Source organism: Paramisgurnus dabryanus, chromosome 19, assembly GCF_030506205.2.
Source record: "Paramisgurnus dabryanus chromosome 19, PD_genome_1.1, whole genome shotgun sequence".
Lineage (NCBI taxonomy): Eukaryota > Metazoa > Chordata > Actinopteri > Cypriniformes > Cobitidae > Paramisgurnus > Paramisgurnus dabryanus.
In genome coordinates, this window is record NC_133355.1 from 21,063,334 (window position 1) to 21,088,345 (window position 25,012).

Here is a 25,012-nt window from a genome sequence, read left to right on the forward strand (position 1 = left end):
GATGAGTTGTCATGATGTTGTTTGAGCTTTTTACCTGATGTATACTTTGAAACACTGGGATTTAATTACTGCATTGTGTGGTTTAAACTTGCATGTGTGTATTGTGTATAATGACCTAGTCATGCGTCTCTTATGTGTCTCTTGAGTCATGTTTTTATTTGGTAAAGAGCAACGTTAATGTACAGTCAGATCGAACATTATTGACATTATACAAAACACTAGCATACATACGTATGTAATTCAAAGGTGTTGCATTTACAACTTTTTTTAAAGGTTTTAGAAAATAATTATAACAGGTAATTAAAAAAAATCCACTTTCAGCTGTTTATTTCACAATTTAGGCCTTTTGACGCAAACAATCTCCGTCTCCAAGCTATTCTTGGATTTAAATTCCAATCAGGTGACATCCCTGACAGAAAGCAACTTCATTTCACGAGTTTAAATAGCCAGCACCGCTTGCCTTTCTTCAGCTCAGGCGGGTCTCAGTTGGCAGAGCAGCAACATGATCTGAATATTTACACCTGGCAGTGAATGGCTCATCTGAGGCTGTGTGAAAGTGACTATATACTTGTGTGTGGAGTGAAAGCAAGATTGTATTTCATCTGTGTTATTCAAACATAACCTTGATTGAAATACAGTACACAGCACCAGAAACTTTTCGATTATCTGTAAAGCTGCTTTAAGAAAAGTGAATGAATGGAATCAAACAAGTGTGCACATGGCAAGTTCCTAAGCCAGAGTGTTTCAGTGTTGATATAATTTCAATTAAGCATTAAAATATTATAGATTTTATTATTGGGTCGATGACAAATAAGGATGTCCAAGTCCATAAATCGATCAAATTGACACCTTGACACAGTCATGTTTTATGATCTTTTACAGAAACTTTAATATAAGCAGTGGCGGACGGTGACTTTTTCGAGGGCGCATGATGCAAAGCTTGTCAAAACCGTGGGTAAACTGCAATTCATCGACTGGCTGCTAAAGACAGGTTCAAAAAAGGAGTCAATTCCCATAGACACCCATGTAAAAATGCACTATTTTAGAGCAGAAAACAATATATTTACAGCCTGGTACAAAAAGTGTTTTTGGTCTATATAGCTAATTTTGACCTCCATGACAGCTGTGAGGGGGGTAAATCTTTTTGTAACTCATCTGTTTAATTTATATTAAGCCATAAAGTTCTGCATAATTAAGGGGGCGTGGTCACTTGAGTGACGGGTGAACAGCCACTGCTGTCACTAGAGTCGAGCTACATGGGCGTGGTTTTAGCCACCAGTGAGTCACCTCAGCTTCACCCACGTCCCGCTTGTTTACCCATTTTCGGATATCCGCGGCCAAGATGGCTTAAAAAATGATCTTCAGAAACCTATGGGTGACATCATGGACACTATGTCCATATTTTTTAACAGCCTATCATCAAAACATGTATTTAGCCTGTCATGTGTGTGGGTGGTCATGTCACAATATGTGTTAGGCGTGTCTTGTCAAAATATGTTCCATGATGCAGACTCCTCAAAGGGGTTTCATGATAGTTTTATGTTAATTTTGTGTCTTGCGAGTATTTTGTAAATGTCAGTGTTTCTTTTATCATAAACCCTTTTGAAGCATCTACAGCATGTATTTTGACATAATGCATATGGTTCACACGACGCACTGAACACATATTTTGACATGACGAGCCACACACATGACACTCCAGAATACCTATTTTGAATTTGCACACATCGGAAGAGAAGTCAATGGCCGCCACTGGATATTAGGTTATTTAAAAAATATTTTTATCTAAATAGTACTAACATTTAATTGCTTTGCCACTTTATACAGTATATATAGTCTTTATAGGCAACAAATATACAGAATAGTCATTTATAGTCAAAATGTATACAGTATCTCAGAGTTCTTACTGATATTCATTTGCACTTATCAAAAACATTTCAAAAGCTTTAACATCTTTTATGCAGGATCTTACTGATTACCAGTGTGTTCTTCTGTAAAACACAGATGAGAAGAGCAGCGACCAGGGATCTGCGGAGACAGTGGCTCTCGCTAAACGTTCTGAAGAACGATGGTTCCCTCTTTGATGCGGACAGTGCAGCTGTTCCACTGGCTGCAACACAAGACACGAGCGGGAGTGTGAGGCGGCTCCCATGTCCTGTGTTGCAGCCCCTGGCCCAGCCACAGAGGTCACCTTCATCTCCTCCACTTCAGCCGATCCGCTGCCAAACAGATAAAGACAATCTAATGAGTGCCGGACAAAGAAGGAAGAGATTAGGAATGAGAGAGAGAGAGAGAGAGAGAGAGATGACGTTTCGCATGCCTTAAACACAACATTCATCACAAACACTGAAAATAGCTTTCCTGTTTCATCTTGGATCAAGTGTAGCCCTACCTATCAGACATGACCATGCCAGGGGAACGCAGCCACTATGGCCCAAATTGCATAAAGTGAGGTTAATGACATGGTAAGGCACCTTCCAGCAAAGACAAAGATTCTCTCGAGAGCCTTCCTCAGATATCGACCAAAGTTGGAGTGTAGCATTTCCATTTTTATCGCAGGTATGCAAATCCCGGAGGCAGAAGAAAAGGAGGGTTATCACTGTGGCAAATTTGTAATTCAGAACATTCAGACTATTGAAATGCTTTGAGAAAGAGTGATACCGCTTTGCTTCTGGTATAATACCAAATCCACCAAGCATGCTAATACCATGGCTTTTGTTGTTACACTTTTATAAAATTATAAAAATAAAAAATGACTTCACTTTAATACAGTGGAAAGAAAAAGTATGTGAACCCCTAGGAACAAACTGGTTTTCTACAGTGATTTAGAATATAATGTAATCTAGATCACACTAATAGAAAAACATGTATGTGCATAAGCTGACAACACAAAAAATAATAGTTTTGTTTCTTTTTTGAAAACACCCATTAAACATTCACAGTGCTAGAGGAAAATGTAAGTGAACCTATAGACTAATCACTTTAATAAAAATCTAATTTGTGTCAGAAATAAAATGAGTTAAAAGTAGTGATGCACCGATGTATCGGCCGCTGATATTTATCAGCCGATTTTTGATGAATTTGAAACCATCGGCATATCGCCAAAAGCACGAGAAAGGCCGATACCGATTGTTTATTAATTAACTGCATAAAAAATCCATTATATGTAAAAAATGAGTTAATGTTGTTAATAAAATAAATGCTGAATAGCAAAAACCACCCTTAAAGGTTGTCTTGCTGTCTTATTAAATTTGTTTTAGCTTAATTTGTGCCTCACTTATTATGTTGGTCAGTTGAATGTTAATTAGATCAAATCTATGTTCAGTAAAAATTATTTGATGCAGAAATATACTAGCTAATAGACCAACTGTATAGTATTGTATACAAGTGTTTAATATCGGCATCGGTATCGGCCAGAAGTTGTCTGTTTAAATCGGTATCGGCCAAAAAAATCCTTTCGTGCATAGTTAAAAGTGTGGTTTAGTTTACTTTGACTGATAAAAAGACACAAAAGGGGGTCGCACACTGGACGAGAAGCGCTGTGTCTCATCTAGGACAACTCGGAGGTCATACACCGGACGTGCACATTAAATAGCACAAGCTTAGATAGCGTCTACTTCAAATTGCAAACTATAAGTTAGCAGCCAATGTTAATTTGGGACAAATATGATGTTATTTAATGTTAAACTATGTGTGTGAGTGGCGCTCTGTGGCATGACAGGGATTTGAGCTGTGTCTAGAGTCACAGTGGACAGGCGCCGTCGGTGTGCGTACATTCATAGAAAATGTGTTCTGTTTTTAAAATTCATGGCGTGGCGCTTCTCGTCCTGTGTGCGACCCCCTTTAAACATTTTGAGATTGCTGTCTCTAAGAAGAATCAGCTCTTATGAACCATACCTCACAAGAAGGAGCTCTCTAAAGATATACGATCAAGAGTTGTTTCACTCCATAAGGCTGAAAAGGGATACAAAACAATCTCAAAATGTGAGAATCTGAGATGACTCCTAAGGCACAATGCAGAATACTCAATGAAGTAAAGAAGAACCCACGAGTATCAGCTAAAGGCTTGAAGACATCATTGGAACTGGCACACATCTCTGTTCATGAGTCTACCATACTAAAGATTTTGAAAAGGCACGGTGTCTATGGCAGCAAAACACCATGGAGGAAGACGCTGCTCTGCTGAAAAACATTGCACCACAGACTGTCTTAAAAAACAAAAAGTGCCATTTAGAGTGGCCCTGTCAAAGCCCAGACCTCAACCCGTGGAATGACCTCAAGAGAGCGGTTTACACCAGACATCCTAAAAATGTGTCTGAGTTAAAGCAGTTTTGTAAAGGGGAATGGGAAATTTTTTGAAGTAATAGGCAACAAGCTATTACATCCAAGGGTTCACTTACATTTTCCTTCAGCACTGTGAATGTTTAATGGATGTTGTCAGTTTATGCACATTGTGTTGGTCTGTTGTTGTGACCTAGATGAGGATCAGATCACATTTTATGGGAACTCACTGTAGAAAACCCATTCCTAGGGGTTCACATATTTTTTCTTGCCACTGTATCTTTAGATTCCTCGTGAGCTGGTTTCCTGGACAGGGTTTAGATTAATCCAGGACTAGGCCTTAATTACATTAGGACATTTAAGTAGTTTTTACAAACACACTTTACAAAAAACAATACTAGTGTGCATCTTGAGACAAAAAATCTCTGTGATATGTGTTAAGATATGTCAGGGTAAGATGTTTTTAAATTAAGGCAGCTCAAACATGCATTTTAGTCTGGGACTAGGATAAACCCTGTCCAGAAAACAACCCCTATGTGTTTATGTCCTCTGCTTTTAAGATTATTATATCTTTTGAGTTAACACCTTAAATAAAAAAATGAGAGGTCATGTTTCTTAAGCTTTAAAACAGCAGCCTTGATCTTATACAAGTTTCTTCTGAGGTATTCAATACTTATTATATAACAAAATACCATGATACACTCTTAAAAATAATGGTGCTAAATACTACTAAAAGGGATTTGCTGGCAATCATACGGGAACCACTTTAAAGCACCTATGTATGTCACCAAAAGTGGTGAAATAACTGTGCATAGGTGCTATTATAGCACTTAAAGTGGTTCCCCTATGATTACGAGCCAGTGAACCATTTTTAGTGCTATTTAGCACTACGTTTTAGAGTGTATGACTCTAATTCCATCACTGTGCCATTCAGGTTTTTTAATAATCTTTCCATTTCAACCTAAATATTTTCACACAGCACAAGACCTTTTGTTAAGGTGAAAGACAGCAATCAGTGAAACCTAGCAGCTCCTGGTGTGAAAATAAGTCTAACCTACTTCTGAAACTGAAGGGACGCCCACACCACATGATGCCTTTGCAGTCCAAGGACGACCCAGCAAGGTGAACGGAAAGAAAAGCTGGCCAAAAAACTTGCATGCTGACAAAAAGGTGAAATCCAGTCAGGACTCGATCAGATAAAAAGGAAGAGAGTCTGGATGTGTTGTTAGAGGTCTGGCAAAGTACAGCAAAAATTCTCAAAACTTTCAACTGATTTGAATCTTATTTTTTAAACAGTGATCCATAGTAAATTGGACCAACTACTTTTGTGACAGTAAAGTGACTTATTTTTACAAGAAGTAGGCATTTTTAAATATTTGAAAAGCTCAGATGCAAAACCCTCTAAGTGCGGCTGACATGTTGTCTTGCAAACAATCATTTTTATCAGGCTCTTATGTTTAGGTTCAGTAATTACATTTTAATGGCAATAAATAGGTTATTAGTCAGTAATTGAAATGCCTATTTTAGTCATTTAATTTGTATTTTACAGATTTGACTGTCTTTCGCTGCAAATCCCTCTAAGTGCATGCAGAAAATATCCACTTCTGAGGTAATTTCTGAGGTAAAAGGTTTAAAAAAATCAGTGACTATCCAAAATATTTTTGATAAACCTTCTTTAACTAAAAACTCTTACAGCTTGGGATTAAGCAGATTTGAAGCAAAGGTATTTGATGAGCATATAATGTGCAGACAAAGGGCATTACCTCATTTTTAACAAAGGAGGCATTAAGCGCCTTTTGCATCTGAGCTCTTCATTTATTCAACTTAACTGTATTGCTTTTATCACTGCAACAATGGATAGATTTAAAACAAGTGTTGCATGATTTGCTAAATCAGACATGGGTGATTAAGAAAAACATTAATAAAGGAATTGATGTAAGCTAATAATGAGTAATGACAGTACAGAATGACACATACATGCCTTGTACATGCCTCTTGCCTTGCTTTTTATTTTTTATTATTTCACCATGTGTAGAAGCAACAATGCCGTACTGTATACACAACAGCTGAGCACCACAAAGAACCAACTGGGACCAATAGCAATGTGAATGACTATGCATTCTTACTCAGAGAAGAACTTTGAAGACACTTTCCTGCAATGTAAGCCAACACAAAGCTGTGACCGAGTGGGTGGGCAGGGGCCTTAGAGGTCAGTGTGAGGGCCCATTGTGTTTGGGTCTCTGTAGGGCCCAAAACAAATGGTCCTACAGTTCTGCCTGTAAGCAAACAATGGTTGTCCAGTTTTATACAAGCCCACTGCAATACACAGCCCAACAAACATCCTTTTTCTGTACCAGGCTCAGCCATTCTGCCATATAGTGACAGGAACTGGACCATTATCAGATCTACAAAACAGCTGGCCTGGGGAAGTGCGAGGGCTGCTTGTTCTTCATTTGAGAACAAATTCAAAGGGCTTAACCAGCAGCCAAATTTGACATGTTCTGTTTCATTATCTCATTAAAGCTAATTGTAGGTAATTGGGACTTATTAAAACAATTTAAGCTCCGTGAAACACCACACTGCAGTACAAAATGTAAAAAAAATTGCAGAAAACAAATCAAAAGCTGTCATTGGGGTGGTCCTCTTTTAACAAAGTACACCTTTGTACCTAAAGGGTGCATATTAGTAGGCTACCACATCTTATATATTTGAATTAGCATATGGAAGTATGCACCATTCCCCACTTTTCTGCCATCATTACCTTGCACATCATTTACAAACCCATAAAACAAAAGATGTTAGGCAACATTTTAGGGATTGACAGCTTGAGTCACCATTAACTTTTACTGCATGAAAGAAAAGTCTTTAACTTCTCTCCTCTATGTTTCACAAAAGAAAGATATGCAGGTTTGGAATGATAAGGAGGTAACTGACTGACGGGAAGACTTTCACTACTTTAAGTAGTTCCATAATGCATCTATTCACAGCATTGCCAACATGTCTTTAAATAAGCGGGCGTCTTTATCCTCTAAAAACTGATTACGCATAGCATTGCAGGGCGATCCACAACACTGCATCTCGATATTACGGGGGAGAATGCCAGAAGCAGGACTTTGATGCTGTTTAATAGGCTCGCTTGCTGCGGCACATACAATTAATGATCTATCTCAGCAATGTTCCAGCCGTTTTCAAGAGACTGTTTGGATAAGAGAAAAATAACAAGATTACGACTGATACTTTCTTTTTTAAAAACCCAGCCGTCTCCTTTGCAGTTTTCTTTTAACTGCTTACAGATCTAAAGTCTTTGAGATTCAAACTAGATGGCATGAGGAGAAACTTATTTTTCTCTTGACAAACAATTAGGTTCAATGGCCAAGGTGATAATAACATTTTGGTGAATAATTTAGCAAGGGCACTTATTTCAAGACGGAAGACTATAAGAATGCTGAATGAGATCTCTTTTCACAGAGTAAAACTATGAAATAAGCCATCTCATTTGAAACACAAGACGAGGATTTTAAGAGGAGGTGTGTTCTTAATATTCAAAGAAATACATTTTTTTAACACAAATATGCGAAACATTCAACATGTTAGTGCAGATAGAAGGATTGAATAGAGCAAGAAAACTATTTCTTTTTTTAATATGCAAAAAAAAGCTAGGGTTTCAATGAAATGTGTTATTAAAACCATGCAAATCAGACTCAAGTGTCTTGTTGCATTTATTAAATGGCAATTCATTATCATAACTAAGGCTTTTAGATATCCATGTTACATCTGCCAAATGCATATTACAATGTTAACATTCAACTACCCTAAGGGTTTTTAAATAACTGCATTGACTACCTGCTCTTGTATTCAAATGTCTGTGCAGTAACAGTCTAAGGCAAATGTATGTGCAAAGACCGAACTATAACTGGATTGCAAGTTTCACAGAGGACCCCGCACCTCTTGAACTTTCATTCGCAGGTCTCAGCAGAATCAGAGCTGGTGTTGCATTACATATCGGTTGAGAGACTCACTCAGCTTTCTGCCTCCTACAAGCCAGTTTAGCGTTTCCAGTATGCTGACAGCACACTTCATCCCCCTCATGATTCTGGACCTATGATCAGGAAAGGGTTTTTAGTTATTTTCTGCATAAGCTGTATCTTTTTCTGCATATTTATATTGACATATAGCTCAATTGGTAGAGCATTGCATCAGCACTGCAAAGGTTGTGGGTTCGATCCCTAACCAATAACGTATAGCGTGAATGCACTGGATAAAAGCATCTGCCAAATGTACTATAAAACATTGAAGTCAAGAAGAAAACATACATCATTATTGTCTGGTAAATGTTACATTTCATATAATTTACATGCTCAAGGAAAGGAGGTGTGTTTCTTTATAAAATGACAAAGAAACAAATCTGATTAATTCTTAAGATGTAGGCTACTCACATTTATTAATGTAAAGTTATACCACAATCCTAAATTTTAAGATTTTGAGAAATGAAACTTAAACAGCTAATATTTTTCAGTTAAGTGCATGATGATTGTGTGAATTAAATACTTCACCGTTATGCTATAGCCATTGTCTATCACAAGCATGCGTACATAATCGGTGGTCAGAAACAATGACAACAATGACATCTTATAATAAACCATAACAGGAATTTTCAAGCATAATATTTAGTCATAAAAATGTCTTTGATGGTTTGCGCTTACCTGCTGCAGCTGGAGTTCAGTGACAGAGCGCTCGCTTTTCTGACGCGCTGGGTGCGCGCTCGCGGACATCCAGCATCCTTCTCAAAAAAGCCTCCGCGTTTACTGTTCAATCCATACTCTGTTCTCATCCCGGTCACGTTATATAACGCGTCGTACACAGCACAGATTACTCAGATTACTGTAGTCAGTTACATGAGACGTCTCTATCCCCTTCTGCCAGCGCGCGCCCGCTGAGAGTGAACGTGAACAGCTTTCTCTAGTTTCATAGACGCAGCGCCTCTGGGCATTTGCGTCTGTGTGATGATTATTATTTCCTCTCTGTGATCTACAAGAAACGACGCCTCAAACGTCCCAGGAGGGGTTTGTCCTCATGCCACATTAAATGGGTTATAAGGGTTTAAGTCCCCCAGCTACAGTAGCCTAATGATGTGAATTTTTTTTCCAAAACAATCAGTTTTCCAGTTCCCGTCTTGTTGTTGAATTATTCAAATTCTGACATTTAATAATAATAATAATAAAATGTTGTATTCTTTATTATTTTGACAATTATTTAAATAATTAAATTATAATATATAATTAAAATAATGCATTTTACCATTTTCTATTTGATTCAAATAAAAATGCAATAGATAATTGCCAGTAATAACCACCTTTCTTTTATCTTATTCAGTAGACTTTTTGAACTCGCGATCTGTAAGAGACAAACTAAATTCGCGATGAACACTGTTATAGAAGTTGGTATAGATAATATACAATTCAGCCACAGTTTGAGTAAACGACATTTTATATTATGATGATGATTTATTGGAGCATTCACGGCTGTTTTAGTGCACAGTATGGCGCTTATCATAAAAACTCAAACTCCCATAATTCTTTGCTCTCGGCGCGGGGTTTCCTGGGTAATAGTAAAGCATGTTGCGGATGGAGTGGCACAGTTTTCCTGTAGTCACATAAATTGACCAAATTTTGCAATATAAACGTATCATATTCTTTACTTTGTATGTTTTAGACGTCTCGTTTTGTTTTACAAGCAGTCATGGATGTAAACTCGGAGTCGGTAACCTACAACTTTTTAAAAAAAGCCTCTCTGATATACAAAGACATTTGTCCTGAACAATCACGCTTTCTTATGTAAGTACGTAAGTTATGTATTTACACGTCTCATCATTTGTGTTTATTTACATGCTTTACCATCCACTCTTGTTCATTCTCTAGCTCGGCCATTCCCAAACTGTGGTCCGCGGACCACTAGTGGTCCGTGAGGGTACTGCAGGTGGTCCGTGAAAAGGCAAAATAAGAATATGTATATTTTAATATACAAACTCGTTCATATTTTGGGCGAACGTGTACTGCTGCCTAATAAACGTTACTGTGAACTCATTCATTCTGGTGCCTGTGAACGGCACGCTCTCTCAGTTTAACGTCGTTCAATAGGGTGCCAGATTTGTATATTCTTCCAGGCGAAAACCCGACTAAAACACACTGTAAACAGGCCTTAATGTGTAGCGGAAAAAACACCCAATCTGGCAACGCCGCTCTGTGTTCACCAGTCACGCTGCATGCGTCATCACAACAACACAGACGCTTCTGAAATTCCTGCCGCGCAACTCAAATAGTTTAACATTAAATAAAATCATATTTATCCTAAATCGTTAACGATTAACATAGGCTGCTAACGCATATTCCGGATCTTGAAATAGACTTTGACTAAGCTCACGCTATTTAACGTGCACGTGAGTTGTCATACACGCAATGCCTCGCAGCGCTTGTCGCCCGGGGTACGACCCCCACCCAGCTGGCCTTTCAAGGTATGTGTAAGCAAATACAAAAATTAAAAGACAGTCAATGCTAATGTAAACCCTGGTTGGTTAAGGATTTAAAGTTGGACACGAAGATGAAATCTGACGCATTTAGCTTCAGTGTTAAAGCTGATCAAATAATTGCTGTCTGTGGTGGTTCTATATGGGCTATAATGGCAATAATATGGGAAAAAATAACTATAAATTAGTTCATTTTTGGAACTGTGACCTAGTTTAACATTTTCAAATATGAACTGAACTAGTTCATTTTAAAATTTGTGAATTGTGAACTAAACTAGTTCATGTAGAAAGTGAACTTTCCCAACACTAAGAATATGTATATAAATAATTATGATATAAGGTTAAGAAACCTGTTGTACTGATGTGATGACCAGTTATAGTTTTAGTGCTAGTAAGACTATTTAGATGTGCAGATTAATTCAGGACTTTGTGTAGATATATTTTATAATAAGTATTATGAGGTGGTCCGCGAAAATTCTTGATTACAAATAGTGGTCCACACACACAAAAAGTTTGAAAACCCCTGCTCTAGCTAGCATAACTTCTGTTGTAGTGCTTTTAGTCACCAGTAGATGACAGGCCACTACCAATTTACATTTAACATTTATTTTCTGTTACACAAGTGTTTATCAACAGATTTCCAAGGGGCCTTAAGGTGACTTAAATTTGTTTAAAATAAGACAAAAAAAGCTTTAAAATAGTATAAAATAACCAAAAATCTATATATTTCTTATTGTATGGTTATAAGCTCTATAATATTAGATATAGACTAATGGGGTAGAAATAGACTGGGGGGGGGGGTCAAATATTGTTTTGAGCAAGTAAAAATGGGATGAAATTAAATTACTATATTACACCACTTCATAACATAAATTATACATTTATTATACATTATAGTAAACCTAACAAACCTATTGTATCATCCATATTACATATATTAATAGATACAAATACATTTTCCTACAATGTATATTTAATTCTTTGTAATTTCCTTTATATTCCTAAATGCAAAAGTGACATTTTCCAGAGCTCAAAGGAACCTGCAGTCTCAGTCTTCCTAATCTGTGTTGTTATATTGTCTGCTGTGTTATTGTGTGAATATAAACTGAATTTTAGTAGTAGTAATGCACACTTAAAGCTCTGAAGGTGTTTCATACCCACATTCTTTAACACTCTTTGAGAGATCCCACAAACCCACTTTATTTTGATTCTCTAGCTTTATTAGCTATAAGTGCAGACAATAAAATACATTTGGATGTTTACTTCCAGAGCAACTAAACCAACCCAACTTTTTAGCCAGGAAATTTGTGGTCGAAGGTCAATGAGGAATTTCCTCATCTTGCTTTTTTTAAACATCTTATACCTCCTCCTGTTATTACTGTAAATCATCTGGCTGTGGTTTATTGGAGTGTACTCAATGTTTTTGTTTTCAGATTTAGTTTAGCCTTGGGTTTGGCATGTTTGGCATCCTAGATTAAGTGTATTGTAAACTAGATGGTCAACACGCTGCATGTTTCAAGTGTTAGTCCACTTGTTTTGCTCTGCTATAGGGCGTCACTGTACTGACTCACCATGTACACGTGTGTAAGTTACTGGAATCAGTTAACTGAAAGTATGCATGCCATGTCAAGCCATTGATAAAGTGTGTTGGGGTTTTGTACTTATTTAAAACCATCCGTGTTAAGCCCTGTTAAATTAATCATTCACAACAGCTGTCATAGGTGTCATTGTAAGACACTCTGTTCTGTTTTACTACAGTATACTCACTGAGATAGGTGGATTTGAATGGTAATGGGCATTATTCACTTTCTTGTTGTTGTGGCAGTATTTTTGTCATTTTTGATATAATCTTTTTGAGACAGCACTTTTTAAATTTAAAGTGGTTAGTCTTTGTTCATAGAGCACTTCAAAGGATACACACTAAACAGGGAAATTATTTTAATCAGATTCCTCACTGAATAAGGCATGCAGTGATTATAAGAGAGTCGTCACACAAACCTTTTCAGTCAAAATAAAATAGAAAACAAAAAAAATGTAATTATTTACAAATAGTAGTACTAAGTGATTGTTTACTTGTTTATTTCATATGTTTGGACAATAAACTAATCCAAGGGTTTTCAAACGTTATGATAGCATCATGGCAAGGACTCCAAAATATGATGTAATGAGGATCCTCATCCTAACATATATATATAGGGCTGGGTATCGATTCAGATTTTCCAGATCGATTCAATTTTGATTCACAAGCTGTCAAACCGATTCGATTTCGATTTTCGATTCCGGTTCTCGGGGCAGTTTTTATACTCAATTCTCGATTCAACTCAATAAATATAGATTAAATACAAATACTATACTAATAAAAAGAACAGTGAACAGCAGGTTTCAAGTGGGTAATTAATTATTAAAATCGATGAAGCACCTGAAACCGCCATTTTAAGCACTGAATTAATGAATGACAGGCTTGCCTCTCGCTCCTTGGTAACCTCGCACAAAGCAAAAAATAGGGTGACATCTAGTGAAGAAGACTAGTAATTCGATTTACGTTAATCTTTAATGTTTAATGTTTGCAGAAATAAATATGAAAGAAAAAAAAACGATTATGCTCTTTGAGAATCGATTCTGAATCGACCACATTTTAAAAAACGATTAATCGAAAAATCTATATTTTTGCCCAGCCCTACATATATATCTATAATTTTATTTAAAAAAAATGTTTAACATCTATAAAAACTAAACTCAAGTATTTTTATATTATGAGACAGCATGTTTTTTTCCAAATAATTGGTTATACAGTAGATTTTTACAATCTTTTTTTGCAATTTTCTGTGGACCCCTTAGAACCTTCTGGGACCCCAATTTGAAAACCCCCAAACTAGTCATTGCTAAATAAGGCACCCCGTCTGGGTTTATTTTTTGATTAAAAGATGATGGCTAAAAAATAATGATTTTACGTGTAAATAAATAATTAAGTATAAAAAATAATAACAATATTTTTATACCGAATTACATACATTTAAGTGGGAATCAAAACATATAATAATAAAGTAATTAAATTAAACAATAAACAGATTAAGATAGAAAGAAAATGTTTTTGTCAGTATGGCATTTTGTCTAACATTTTTGTCTTTCAGCACAATTGTCAGAATATTAATTGACCTAATTGCTTTCTTCCCCTATTGTAATCTTTTACGGGACATAAATCTGGCTGTTGGCTGGCAGATATTTCTCTAAATGTACTCTATCACCACCCATTTGACGGTTCTGGGGCCAAGGTGTCTGTCCAAGGCTCTGTGGTATGTTGTGAGTCATCCGCTGTGACATCTCAAACTACCAGCATGTCCCTGTTAACACACACGTGCCACACGGCGACAGCAGCCCATGCAAAGTAATTTTGGCATAGATTACAAAGCTTAAATGATAAAGGTAGTCAAAATAGCATCATGTACCAAAATAGAGTGCATACACACAATGTCTCAGGGGAAATTAAAGCCCTTTAGGGTAAATCCTGATCATAAGCTCAGGATGCTGATGTCCAGTGTGTACTGTACCCCTGCTTCAAAGTGATGTGATGGATTGCCTCTGAGGTTTAAAAGTACACTTTTTAGTATTTCACAGGCCATTTAATGTTCCAGAAACCAGATGAATATTGAATTTATTTAAATACCGTTCCTCTGTTTTTATCTTGTGTACAACGTTGGTTCCCACACGGCATAAACAAACTTTATCAGCCGAGAGCGAGACCTCTATCTTATAAATTATTCAAAAGATGCAGTATGTGAATATCTGAAAGTGGAACTTTTTTAAAGTCTTAATTTTTTGAAGACTGACTCTTATACTACTTGTTGTATTACAGGAGACGACATCAGATGAAAGGTAAGTTATGGGTTTGTTATTTATATTAATACACATTATTATTAAATTGCTTGTTTTAGTAAAGGCCCAATCTGTTATTCCCTAGTCTTTAATAAGACCACGCCGACGACAGATTGGTTTTGAAAAGAACAGTAACCAAAGCTAAACCCAATAATGCCAACAACACTTATTAATGTGAAACTAGAATCCATTACTCCCCAAAGCTCAAAGGCAGGCCGATGGCTGGGTAGGATGACCACATATTGCAAAAGTTGTTTGAGCTTTAGTCCAAGGCATAAAAGAAATACCAAACCATCCTCAGAATAGAGCATAACATCAGCTGTTTTATTTAAACTAGTTGCCATGCCTAAAACCAATGGCCACTATGTTTTTACTCTCACAGGTCCCACCCTGTCAGATTCTGTGCTTTGTTCGTACTGTTACCAGTGGCGACATCCGGACAACTATCGGGTGCGTCTGCGACCCAAGCGGCCGCCCACGGCAAGGATCAGAAGACTTTTGAAGCAGGAATTGATGGGGAAGAGACTGAGTAGTGAACAGACCATAGTGCTCCAGAAGTTTAAAAGAGCCTCTAATGTACTGGTGAGGACCATTAAACATGCAGGGATTAATGCATATTTTTGTTTTGCATTAATATATATAAATATATATCGCATTATACACGTGTAGATTCATATCCTGCTATATTTTTTGTGTATTATTTGCATTATGGCTGCTCGTCTGCCTTTGGTAGACAGCAACAGAATTACTGATGTGGCCCTGCAGGCAGTTCCCATTGACTTTCCACTTAGATCGGTATGTGGCCAATGTGAAGTGTACATAGTACTGAAAGCCTCTAGAGAACTGCAGGTCAGGCTGTGAAACATTAACAATTTCACCAGGGCACACATTTCCTTTTTGAAGTTATGGTTATAGATTATCACACACTTTTATTATCATTCATTAGTCAGAATTTCATCTATAAGACATAGAAATGCTCTTTTTTTTAGCCACAAATGACTTTCATCTGGACACGTTCATCTGGATCTACCTATTAAAGCGTGGACTTCAATTTTCAGAAAGAAATTTGATCCAAAATGTGTTGTCCTCCAAAAATAACGACCCCATAGGTCATTTGTGCGAGCAGCTTATTACGATGTACAGTTATGTTTTATGGATGAGTGCCCCCTAGTGGCCAGCAGCTAATTACAACATGTGTAAATGCTTGAATAGTGTACTGTGTAATATACTTAACAATATTCATGGTGATTTAAATTGAAAATCTTATTCTAAAATATGTCATCTGTTGCTAAATGATTTTCACCTGCTGCTGGAATAGGCACAAATTTAGCAAATGCTTCTGTGGGTCTTATTTTGGTGGAATTGACAAATGACCTAAACGATTGTATGGGTTGGAGTATTTGATGCGTTTAACCCTCCAAAGCACCTTTATGTTGGTCTACGTGTTGTTTTACACCGATGCATAGCTGTGGGTTTGTGATATAGCAAGGCCTGTGGTTTTGGGTGGTGGGGGGTGTGTAGTATGTGTAAGTTTGGTAGATTGTGCACGCATTGCTAGCATCCATTTCTCTACGGGAGGGAAAGGTTTTGGCATATGGGATGAACTTGATAGAGAGCAAGGGTTCAAAAGGGTTTATTTCTATAGCTTATTTTCCCACAGTGCTGGAGACAGTGTTAGCTGAGAGGGCACGACGTGTTTGGATTACATTTACATTTAATTCAAAGCAATGTAGAGCCCACTGACAGATGACCTTGACATTGCTAGCATAGGAAGGATTATTAGGTTTCTTTCGTGGAAGATCTCTTTTCTCTATTTGGCACAATATGCGCCACATAAATATCATGTTACATTGTGAAAACTCTTGCCATTGCATGTAATGTGGTATTGCATACTGATTTAATATAACTGGGCAATGTTTTATATATGTATATGTTCTCATGCAGATGTTAAAAGTGCTGAAATGTTTCTTATATTCTCATCCAGTAGACAGATTCAAGTTGAATGAGGGCTGTGGGGTTGCTCACAGGTTATAAGCTTTTTGAATTAGGAACCATGACCCAGACTATTGGTGTGGAAATGCTTGGCATGCTGGTGGCCTGTGACAGCTCCACTGGGTCTTTAGTAAGGCATGTGAAACATCATCTTCTGTACTTGTCATACTGGATTAATGTCGGTTTCATCTTCCCTGATATAAATAGACATACATTAACACGCATTATGCAGTTTATTTGTTTTTGATTAAGACCTGAGTGTATTCCCCAGTGTATTTTCTAGGTTCATTTTTAAAATGAATAGGTGAACTTGTTCCTTTGAAAGGCTTGTTGCTTTAAACCATTGGTCTTTTATGTTTCCAGAGCATTGGTTTACAATTGAGTTTTAGGTGGCATTGTACCCTTATTTGCATATACAGTATATGCTGCGCAAAAAAGTTACAAACAAATAATATTCCTCCCCATGTTGGTGATAATCTAACCCAGACTCATTTGCATTTTCTTTGCTGATTTTAGGAAAAAAGCAGCTGCTGAATGAATAAACTTGGTATAATGTATCACCTTAAGTGATTACTTTACAATACGTTATTGCTTTCTTTAAAGATTTAGACATTTAAAAATGCTGTTGCAGCTTTTATGTAATTGCATTTTCTGTTTTTGTACCTAAAAAAAAAGTCAAAGACACATCAAATAATGCATAGCCCTTATTGCAGAAGATTGTGATCAGTAATTGACTAAGAAAAAGTGTACTATACACAAAAAATGATTTTCAAGAAAAAAAAAATCTTAGTATTTTTGCCTTGTTTTCAGTAAAAATATCTAAAAATTAAGATTTTAAGATTTGATGAGCAAAATGATCCAAGAAAATAAGTCTAGTTTTTAGACCACAAATATCAAATTTAAGTAATTTTGTGCATAAAACAAGCAAAAAAATAATCTGCCAATGGTGTAAGCAAATTTTTTGTGCATTTTTCTTGAATTTAGCGTTTGAGAAAAATGTTCAAGTTTTTTTTTCTTACCCCATTGGAAGATTTGTTTGCTTGTTTTATGCACAAAATCACTTAAATTAGATATTTTTGATCTAAAAACTAGACTTATTTTCTTGGGTTGTTTTGCTCATCAAGAAAAAGCAACTTAATTTAAGAATTTTTAGATATTTTTACTGAAAACAAGACAAAAATACTAAGATTTTTTTTCTTGAAAATAATTTTTGCAGTGTGCATACATTTTATAGTGTTTTTAACACACTTACTGCAAAAAAAGAGTTTCTTACTTAGTATTTTTGTCTAGTTTTCTTATTGTCTGAAAATTCTTAAATTAAGAGAATTTTCTTGATGAGCAAAATTAGGAAAATAAAAATAATGTGTGCTTAAAATAATCAAAAAATAATAATAATCTGCCAATGGAATAAAAAATCTTGAAATAAGTTTACTTTTTTTCATAAACACTTTTTCTTATTTCATTGGCATATTTGTTTTGCTTGTTTTAAGCACAAATTCTTTTAAATGTTATACTTTTTTTCCAAAACCTAGATTTATTTTCATAGGTTATTTTGCTTATCAAGAAAATACATCTTAATTGAAGAACTTTTAGATATTTTTACTGAAATCAAGAGAAAAATACTATAGGAAAGTCATTTTTTGCAGTGTAGGATTGGGATGAAATGAATTCACAAGATGCAGAAACTTTCTGTAGGTGCATCTTTCATCCTTTCAGAAAGCTTCTGAGCTGTTTTGAATTTCTATTTTGACTTTACCCAGCCTGCATATGATGCTCGATGTGTGTGACATACTTTCCACCTTAGGGAACAATGCCTTTTTTAGCTTTTCCATGTTGGTGAGAGGGGATGGGCGCACCGCAGATCGATTGCCCAGATGGCAAATTGATCTCCACATATCAATAGCTTACACACACATTACTTGGTCTGGTTTGTGTATGAAGGGCTCGAGTCTCAACAGCAAGGTCAGAGCAGTCTAGTCCAGTTTCTGGCTGCTGGGTGAGGGTATTTCAGGAGTCTGATGACCTATTAATAGGAAACAAAGAGCCTATCTGCTAGATTGATGTTTGTGAGAGAGAAAGTGTTAGAAAATGTTCAGGAAGTGAGTGATGGCTCAGTGAAAGCCTGTTTAAAACACTCTTATCTGTAGCATTTACAAAGCTTCTATGTGCATTAAAATATATGCTATGCACATATCTATCTTCATCCCTTTTTGACCCAATGCTGGGTTGAAAATAACCCTGTGCGTGTGTCTGTGTGTATGTAATGATGCTGTGATTGCATGGCTTATCATGCTGTCATTTAGGGGGACATTTTTTATTCATATTATTCACATGCATTTTAACTATAGTGGCCACTTTCTATTGAAGTGAGGTCTAAAATGAAATTGGAAATCTCCAGCGATATTGACAATCTGTGCATGACCGCTCAACCTGCATACCATTCATTTATATACTGCCATTATTTCTCTGTTTTGCTTTCCTATTTGTTTACTGTCTCTGCATCAACAGCTGCTCTTAAACGATTGCATCAATCTCTTGAGAGAGTTTTTCACTGGTGTAAAAATGTTTGAAATAACCTCATGAATTCTCATAGGCATGAATTGGCAGCGCTGAGATCACATGCGGCTGTTGAATTGCTCCTGATGAATGTCTTGAGATCAGGTTGTCCTGTGGCTGTTTGACTTTGTGTTATTGATACTCTCAAGAGGAGCTGGTGTGTAATTGTGTTTACATGGAATTTTTGGAAAGGGGAAGGAAGAGGATCATCAAAGCTCTGCCTCAGTCATCAATCAACACACATTGACTTGTGTTAGTCACCAGCCAGCAGCCTGTGCACCCGACCTCCAATTTAACACATGCTTCAGATAGGCTACGTTCATACTGCAGGGCTCAATGCTCAATTCCGATTTTTTGAAAAAATTAGATTTTTTTGCAAGGCCGTTCACATTTCCAATAAAATGCGACCTTTTGCGATCTCCTGTGTGAACGTGAAATGACCCAGAAGTGACCCGCATGCGCATAAGAGTACTCCACGGTCAAGGACGTCACTTGTAAGCTAACGTTAAACATGGATGTCAACAACGGTGTAGTCAACAGTGGAGCTCTTTTTGCAATATTAAAGTTATTTTCCCAACGGAGCCGGCACAATTACAATCTTCTGTTTTTTATGTAAAATGTAAGGTAACATTTGTTTAATTATTCCTCATATCATTTTAAAGCCACGATCTACAGAACATCACACAAAAAACATTTTGATAACTACACCTAAAAAAAATAAAGGAGATCCTGCCTTGGAAACTCCGGCTACTGTACAATTCAGTGTTTTTATATAATTTGGAGATTTAGCGCGTCAAAGCAGTCATGACAAAAAAAAAACGACAAATCAGAAATGACAAATAATTTGTGTTTGTTACTGTAAATGATAAAAACTAAGCTTTATATACAATTCATTAAACGTTAATTTATAACAAGAAAAACACTGAAATTAATGATTTTATAGACACTTCGCGTTATTATTTAGCATAGAAATACCTGCTTCCTTGCTTTGACTTTGATCATCTCTGTATTCACTTTAGATACAGAAAGACCTGATGATATTATTTATTTCAGGAATCTCTTTGCTATCATTTGAAAGTGAACACACGAAGACAGTCGTGTCAGGCATAAATATAGGTTTGGTGCAGATATTTTCCGTTTCAGCACCGAAATTTAAAGAAACGGCTTACCTGTTTTGTAGTTTAACTTTTGACAAAATAACCAGTTTGTTTTAAATACATTTTAAAAACTTATACCCGTCGAAAAACATCCGTTTTTTAATGTTTAGTTTGATGAACTCCTAAATATGAGACGAAGAGCACCTAGCACGTTCGGCTAAATTGCATGCGCAAGCATGGCCAGCACGCAATAGCGCAACATCGATACAACGAAAAGCAATCCAAAATTTACAGACTTAAATTAGATCAGAATTTACGTTTGTTATAAATAAAAATTTTTTTTATAAAATAAGGTTAGAAGTAACAAAGTGCAGAACAAATGTGCAAAATGCCTCAAGTGCACGGAAACAAAACACAAGCCAAATAGATAAATCAGATAACCCAGAGTGATTTATAAATAAAATAAAGAAATTATTAAAAGAACGAAAGTGTAGCCAGAATTGCCAGCTTTGTCTTTTAAATGTAGAAACAAAGAGGCAATGGTTTATAAACATAGAAACCTCTTATGGACGTGTCGACCGGTCACAGGGGTTGTTGGATCTATAAACGCATTTTAAAAATATTTATTGAAAGCTGCTACTTCACATATTATTTGCAGCATTATAATAATATGCTATATATTAATCTATTTGGAGAACGCTGTTATATGTGAAATCATATAACGTGTGCACCCATACGGCCAAAATTTAATGATGTGGAGCAGTGTTAGCAACGTCGCCCATGGTTGTTGTTTATCTTATCGTTCTTGCCTACTTCAATGCAGAATTATGACGTTTGTAGCGTATCAGTGACGTACGGGTCGGATCCATGTGGCCTGGCCGTTCAGACGAAGGTCGCATTTCAAAAGATCGGATACGTATCGGATTCAGGACCACATACCCAAGTGGCCTGGGTCACATTTGAAAAGATCGAATCTGTGTCGTTCAGACTGTCATGAAAAGATCAGATACAGGTCGCATAGGGGCAAAAAAATCGGAATTGGGTCGTTTCAGACTGCAGTATGAACGTAGCCTATAGTTAAGGGAGTGTTTTGGATTAAACTCAAGTTAAGTTAACATCTGTGGGATGGTGATGGTTACCGGAGAAAGCATTTTCAGCTGCTTTGTTGTTAAAGGGACACTGCACTTTTTTTGAAAATATGAAAATATTATAGATATCTTTTGCTTTTTAAAGTTAAGGTTGCTATTATCCCACATGATTTGCTGAAGACACGGTACTGCACTGTCGGAAATATAACTTTCAAAAAATGGTCCCTAGCTGTCACTGGGGCAGAACCCCTTCGAAACGTACACCTTTGCACATAAAGAGTTCATTTTAGTACCTCAGAGGTACATATTGGTACCAGACGTATAAATATTTGTACCTAAATGGTTCATTTTAGGACCTTTGTAAAGGGTACTGCCCTATTTTAACAGCATGTTTTTTTTTTTTCATTTTAAAGAACCAAACTACATTACATTACAATCATAACATAACTAAAAAAAAAAAAACAATTATTTATTTAAATAGTTTTATTTTAAGACCTAACAAACAGAGCTTAATCAGTTATTCCAAGTACACCCTGGAGTATATTTACCCCGGTCAGGAATGTTGCTCTTTATTGTCCATCTCTCTTATCTGCTGGTCAGTGCACTCTTATGTTTCACATTATGTTTATCCCAAAGATACATTACCAGTTAAGCTGTGACGCGCATCTTAGTTTAAGCCTCATGTTTAATGGGCAGATGTTTATCGTAGAGAATATGCTATATTAAGATTATGATGGATATTAAGGGACATGACAGTCTGTTGTCTTTATAAGCACTTAACTTTTTAAGACGTGCTTAAGTAGTTGGTTGTATTTTTACATTTCTGCTATTATCTTGATATCATGTTTAGTAACTAACTACTATAGGGCTATAGTTAAACAGAAGTGTTTTGGGACATTTATTAGAAGTACATTGGGAATTTTTTTATCTTACTACAGTGGGAATTACCATCTTCATCAAATCATACTTATCGAATTGTTTTCTTTAGATAAATTTCCTCTCATGTTTTGTAGATAACTTCAAGTTATGTCTTGGCACTACTTGGAAGTAAACTGCTATTACTGTGTTGATATAAATCTCGTGTTTATGTCCAAGTTTCTGTGGAATTTCATATTCCCGTGTTCGAGTTTCTGTGGAATTTCTGTGGAAAAGGGATTGTTAGGAAATTACGGCTCGCACTAAATACTTGGTGTTTCGTGTCATCTACATGACTATAGTGCAATTTATTAGTCCTCAAACTTGAAACTTTGCTTGGGGTTGGAGTTAGTGTCTAATATTTGGTATAATATCATTTTTGTAAGATCAAACAGTACTGAAATTGTATTGACCGTCTCGAAACACCAGTGATTTACTCAGCCAGGAAATGACAGAGGGTACCTTTGCTAACCAATGGGAGTCAGGAATGACTCACTCAGACTCCACCCCCAGCATCCGATTGGCTATGCTAGCTCTTTATATATACAGACTTGAAATGTGCTGTAGTAAACATTGTAACTTTCAACTGTTTGCCTGCATCATCTGAATAGCCACCGGTTAACCTCAAGAATGACTACCTTTGTGTCGGTGAGTTAACTTTTATGCATAAACATCAGTTTGTGCACATTCTTATGTTGAATTCATTAATATTAATAAGGTTGTAATCATATTGGCAGGTTTCTATGTCACTAAATGTAATAATTTGACTATCAGAGTATGTCCGTATAAAGAAGAGCATACAGTGTAGTAGTCAAGTATCAGAGTGTATGTTTATAGGCCCCAGTGGTTGGTGGGCTTAAATTAGCGCTTGTCTCTGGCGGTTTCTGGCTCTCTGGAGTGCCCTCCGGTCATCTGTGTATGTCTATGGCCTGTAAATAGAGCTCACGTTTACATGTGATCTGTATTGTCATCAACTCTTGATCGTTGTATGAATGTTGGTTAGCACAGGAATATACCCAGATAAAAACAATAAATAGCTTTTTTGTGTTTTTTTATGTGTTATGGTTGTAACTCTTGGTTTAAGAGGGGATTTATGATTTATGAAAACATTAACTTTTATCTTTTTTATTTTAAATGTGATCATTTTTTAGATTTTTTTGACAAACAGTCCATAACTGTCTAATAAAGTTGCACATGCAAAGCATTTATGATGAAAAAACTGATTTCTCTTGTGTAATGTCTTCTCATAGATGGCCACTTGTTACACCTGTAATAGGATGTCCAGACAACCAGGAGCAAACAGGGAATTTTTGGCATCTCTGTCAAAGAACCGTGGCACACCGTGGAGTGCGAGCAAACACAGGACTCCACAGACGGCTAACAAGGCGACTCCAAAGTCTGTGTTTTCAAACAAAACACCAAGTGGAACACCAAGGTAAGCTACACTAAGACAAAACCTGACATCACCAAGGTTATTTTATTTTATCTATTACAACTATTTTGTAATAACCTATCACTTTTTTTTCCACAGATCAGTGTCCTCAAATGCCAGCTCTTCGTCATCAAAGTCGGGCAGTGCAAAGTCAGGCAGTGCAAAGTCGTCACCATTCGCCCGACTCAAGAAACTTCTTATGTTGGAGGACAAACAGGAGAGCAGGAAAGGTGGTCTGAAAGACTTTCTCTCCTCTCTCTGAAGATCTCGATGCTGTTCGAGAAGAGGCTCTGGCCTACTTTGAGTGCCTCCAGGGCATCAAGTTTGATATGGTGATCACAGTGATTCTTCATGTGTTACTACGCCATCTAGTGGAGCAGTCACTATAGCCTGGTTTATCAAACTTACTCAAGACACCAATACCTTAGGGTTATGATAAACAGAAAGTCTGTATTCCTTCTGCCAGGTGTCTGTCTCTGGATCTTTGTGGACAAGTGATATAACATTTGTCTTGTGTAGGAGTGTGTTGTATATTTAAGTGTTATCAAGACCTTAAGACCTATGCTGTGACTTTTAATGTTTGCCATTATTTCCACTTTGCCCATTTTGGTTTTTCTTTAAAGAACACTTTTATATCTGTTGTGTGGTTAATGTTATTTTTTTACACTTTAATTTTTTCACACAGATGTATTTGTAGCCATGCTTTTGCTTCACTTCTACAATTTTGTATTGGTATATGTAGTCCTGGCTTACATACTTAAAATAAGAATGCGGCTGGGTTTTCTGGTTGTTTACATTTTGATGGCCTATTTGCCTTCAAGCTATAAAACAAAGACCAAAGATATTTTTCTTATTGGTTATTTTTTTCATAATATTTTTCATTCACAGTGCAATTAAAATAACAGTATTTGTCATGAAATATTTTCATTAAATAAATATTTTCAACTCTGTCTCTTTATTTTTTTATCAACACACATTTTGCATTTTAGGAAAACACTACACAGTATTGCAGAAGATGATCAAATGTTTTAATTTAGTATATAAATGTGACTCTGGCCCTGGGTAAGTAGAATGGGTATTTTTGTAGCAATAGCCAAAAATACATTGTGGGTCAAAAACATTGTTTCTTTATGCCAAAAATCACTTGGATATTAAGTTTATTATTGTATCTTGGCCAATATGATCCTATCCTAACAAACCATGCATCAATGGAAAGCTTATTTATGTATAAATCTCAATTAAAAAAAAAAATATT

The 25,012-nt window shown here is 36.3% G+C and overlaps 1 protein-coding gene and 1 long non-coding RNA gene across 2 annotated transcripts; one reads left to right on the plus strand and one right to left on the minus strand.

Moving 5' to 3' along the window:
- Nucleotides 1-6,211: 6,211 nt before the first annotated feature.
- LOC135772774 (uncharacterized) lies at nt 6,212-9,245 on the minus strand. Its single transcript, XR_010543268.1, has 3 exons — nt 8,985-9,245; nt 8,227-8,380; nt 6,212-7,477 (listed from the first exon to the last, which is right to left on the minus strand). It is a non-coding gene; the product is annotated as an uncharacterized lncRNA (long non-coding RNA).
- Nucleotides 9,246-9,889: 644 nt separating this feature from the next.
- rmp24 (ribonuclease MRP subunit p24) lies at nt 9,890-24,707 on the plus strand. Its single transcript, XM_065292553.1, has 5 exons — nt 9,890-10,115; nt 14,658-14,677; nt 15,060-15,259; nt 23,576-23,760; nt 23,857-24,707. Exons 1-5 carry the CDS (start codon nt 10,021-10,023, stop codon nt 24,017-24,019), a joined length of 663 nt encoding a protein of 220 aa, XP_065148625.1. The 5' UTR covers nt 9,890-10,020; the 3' UTR covers nt 24,020-24,707.
- The last annotated feature ends 305 nt before the right edge of the window (nt 24,708-25,012 follow it).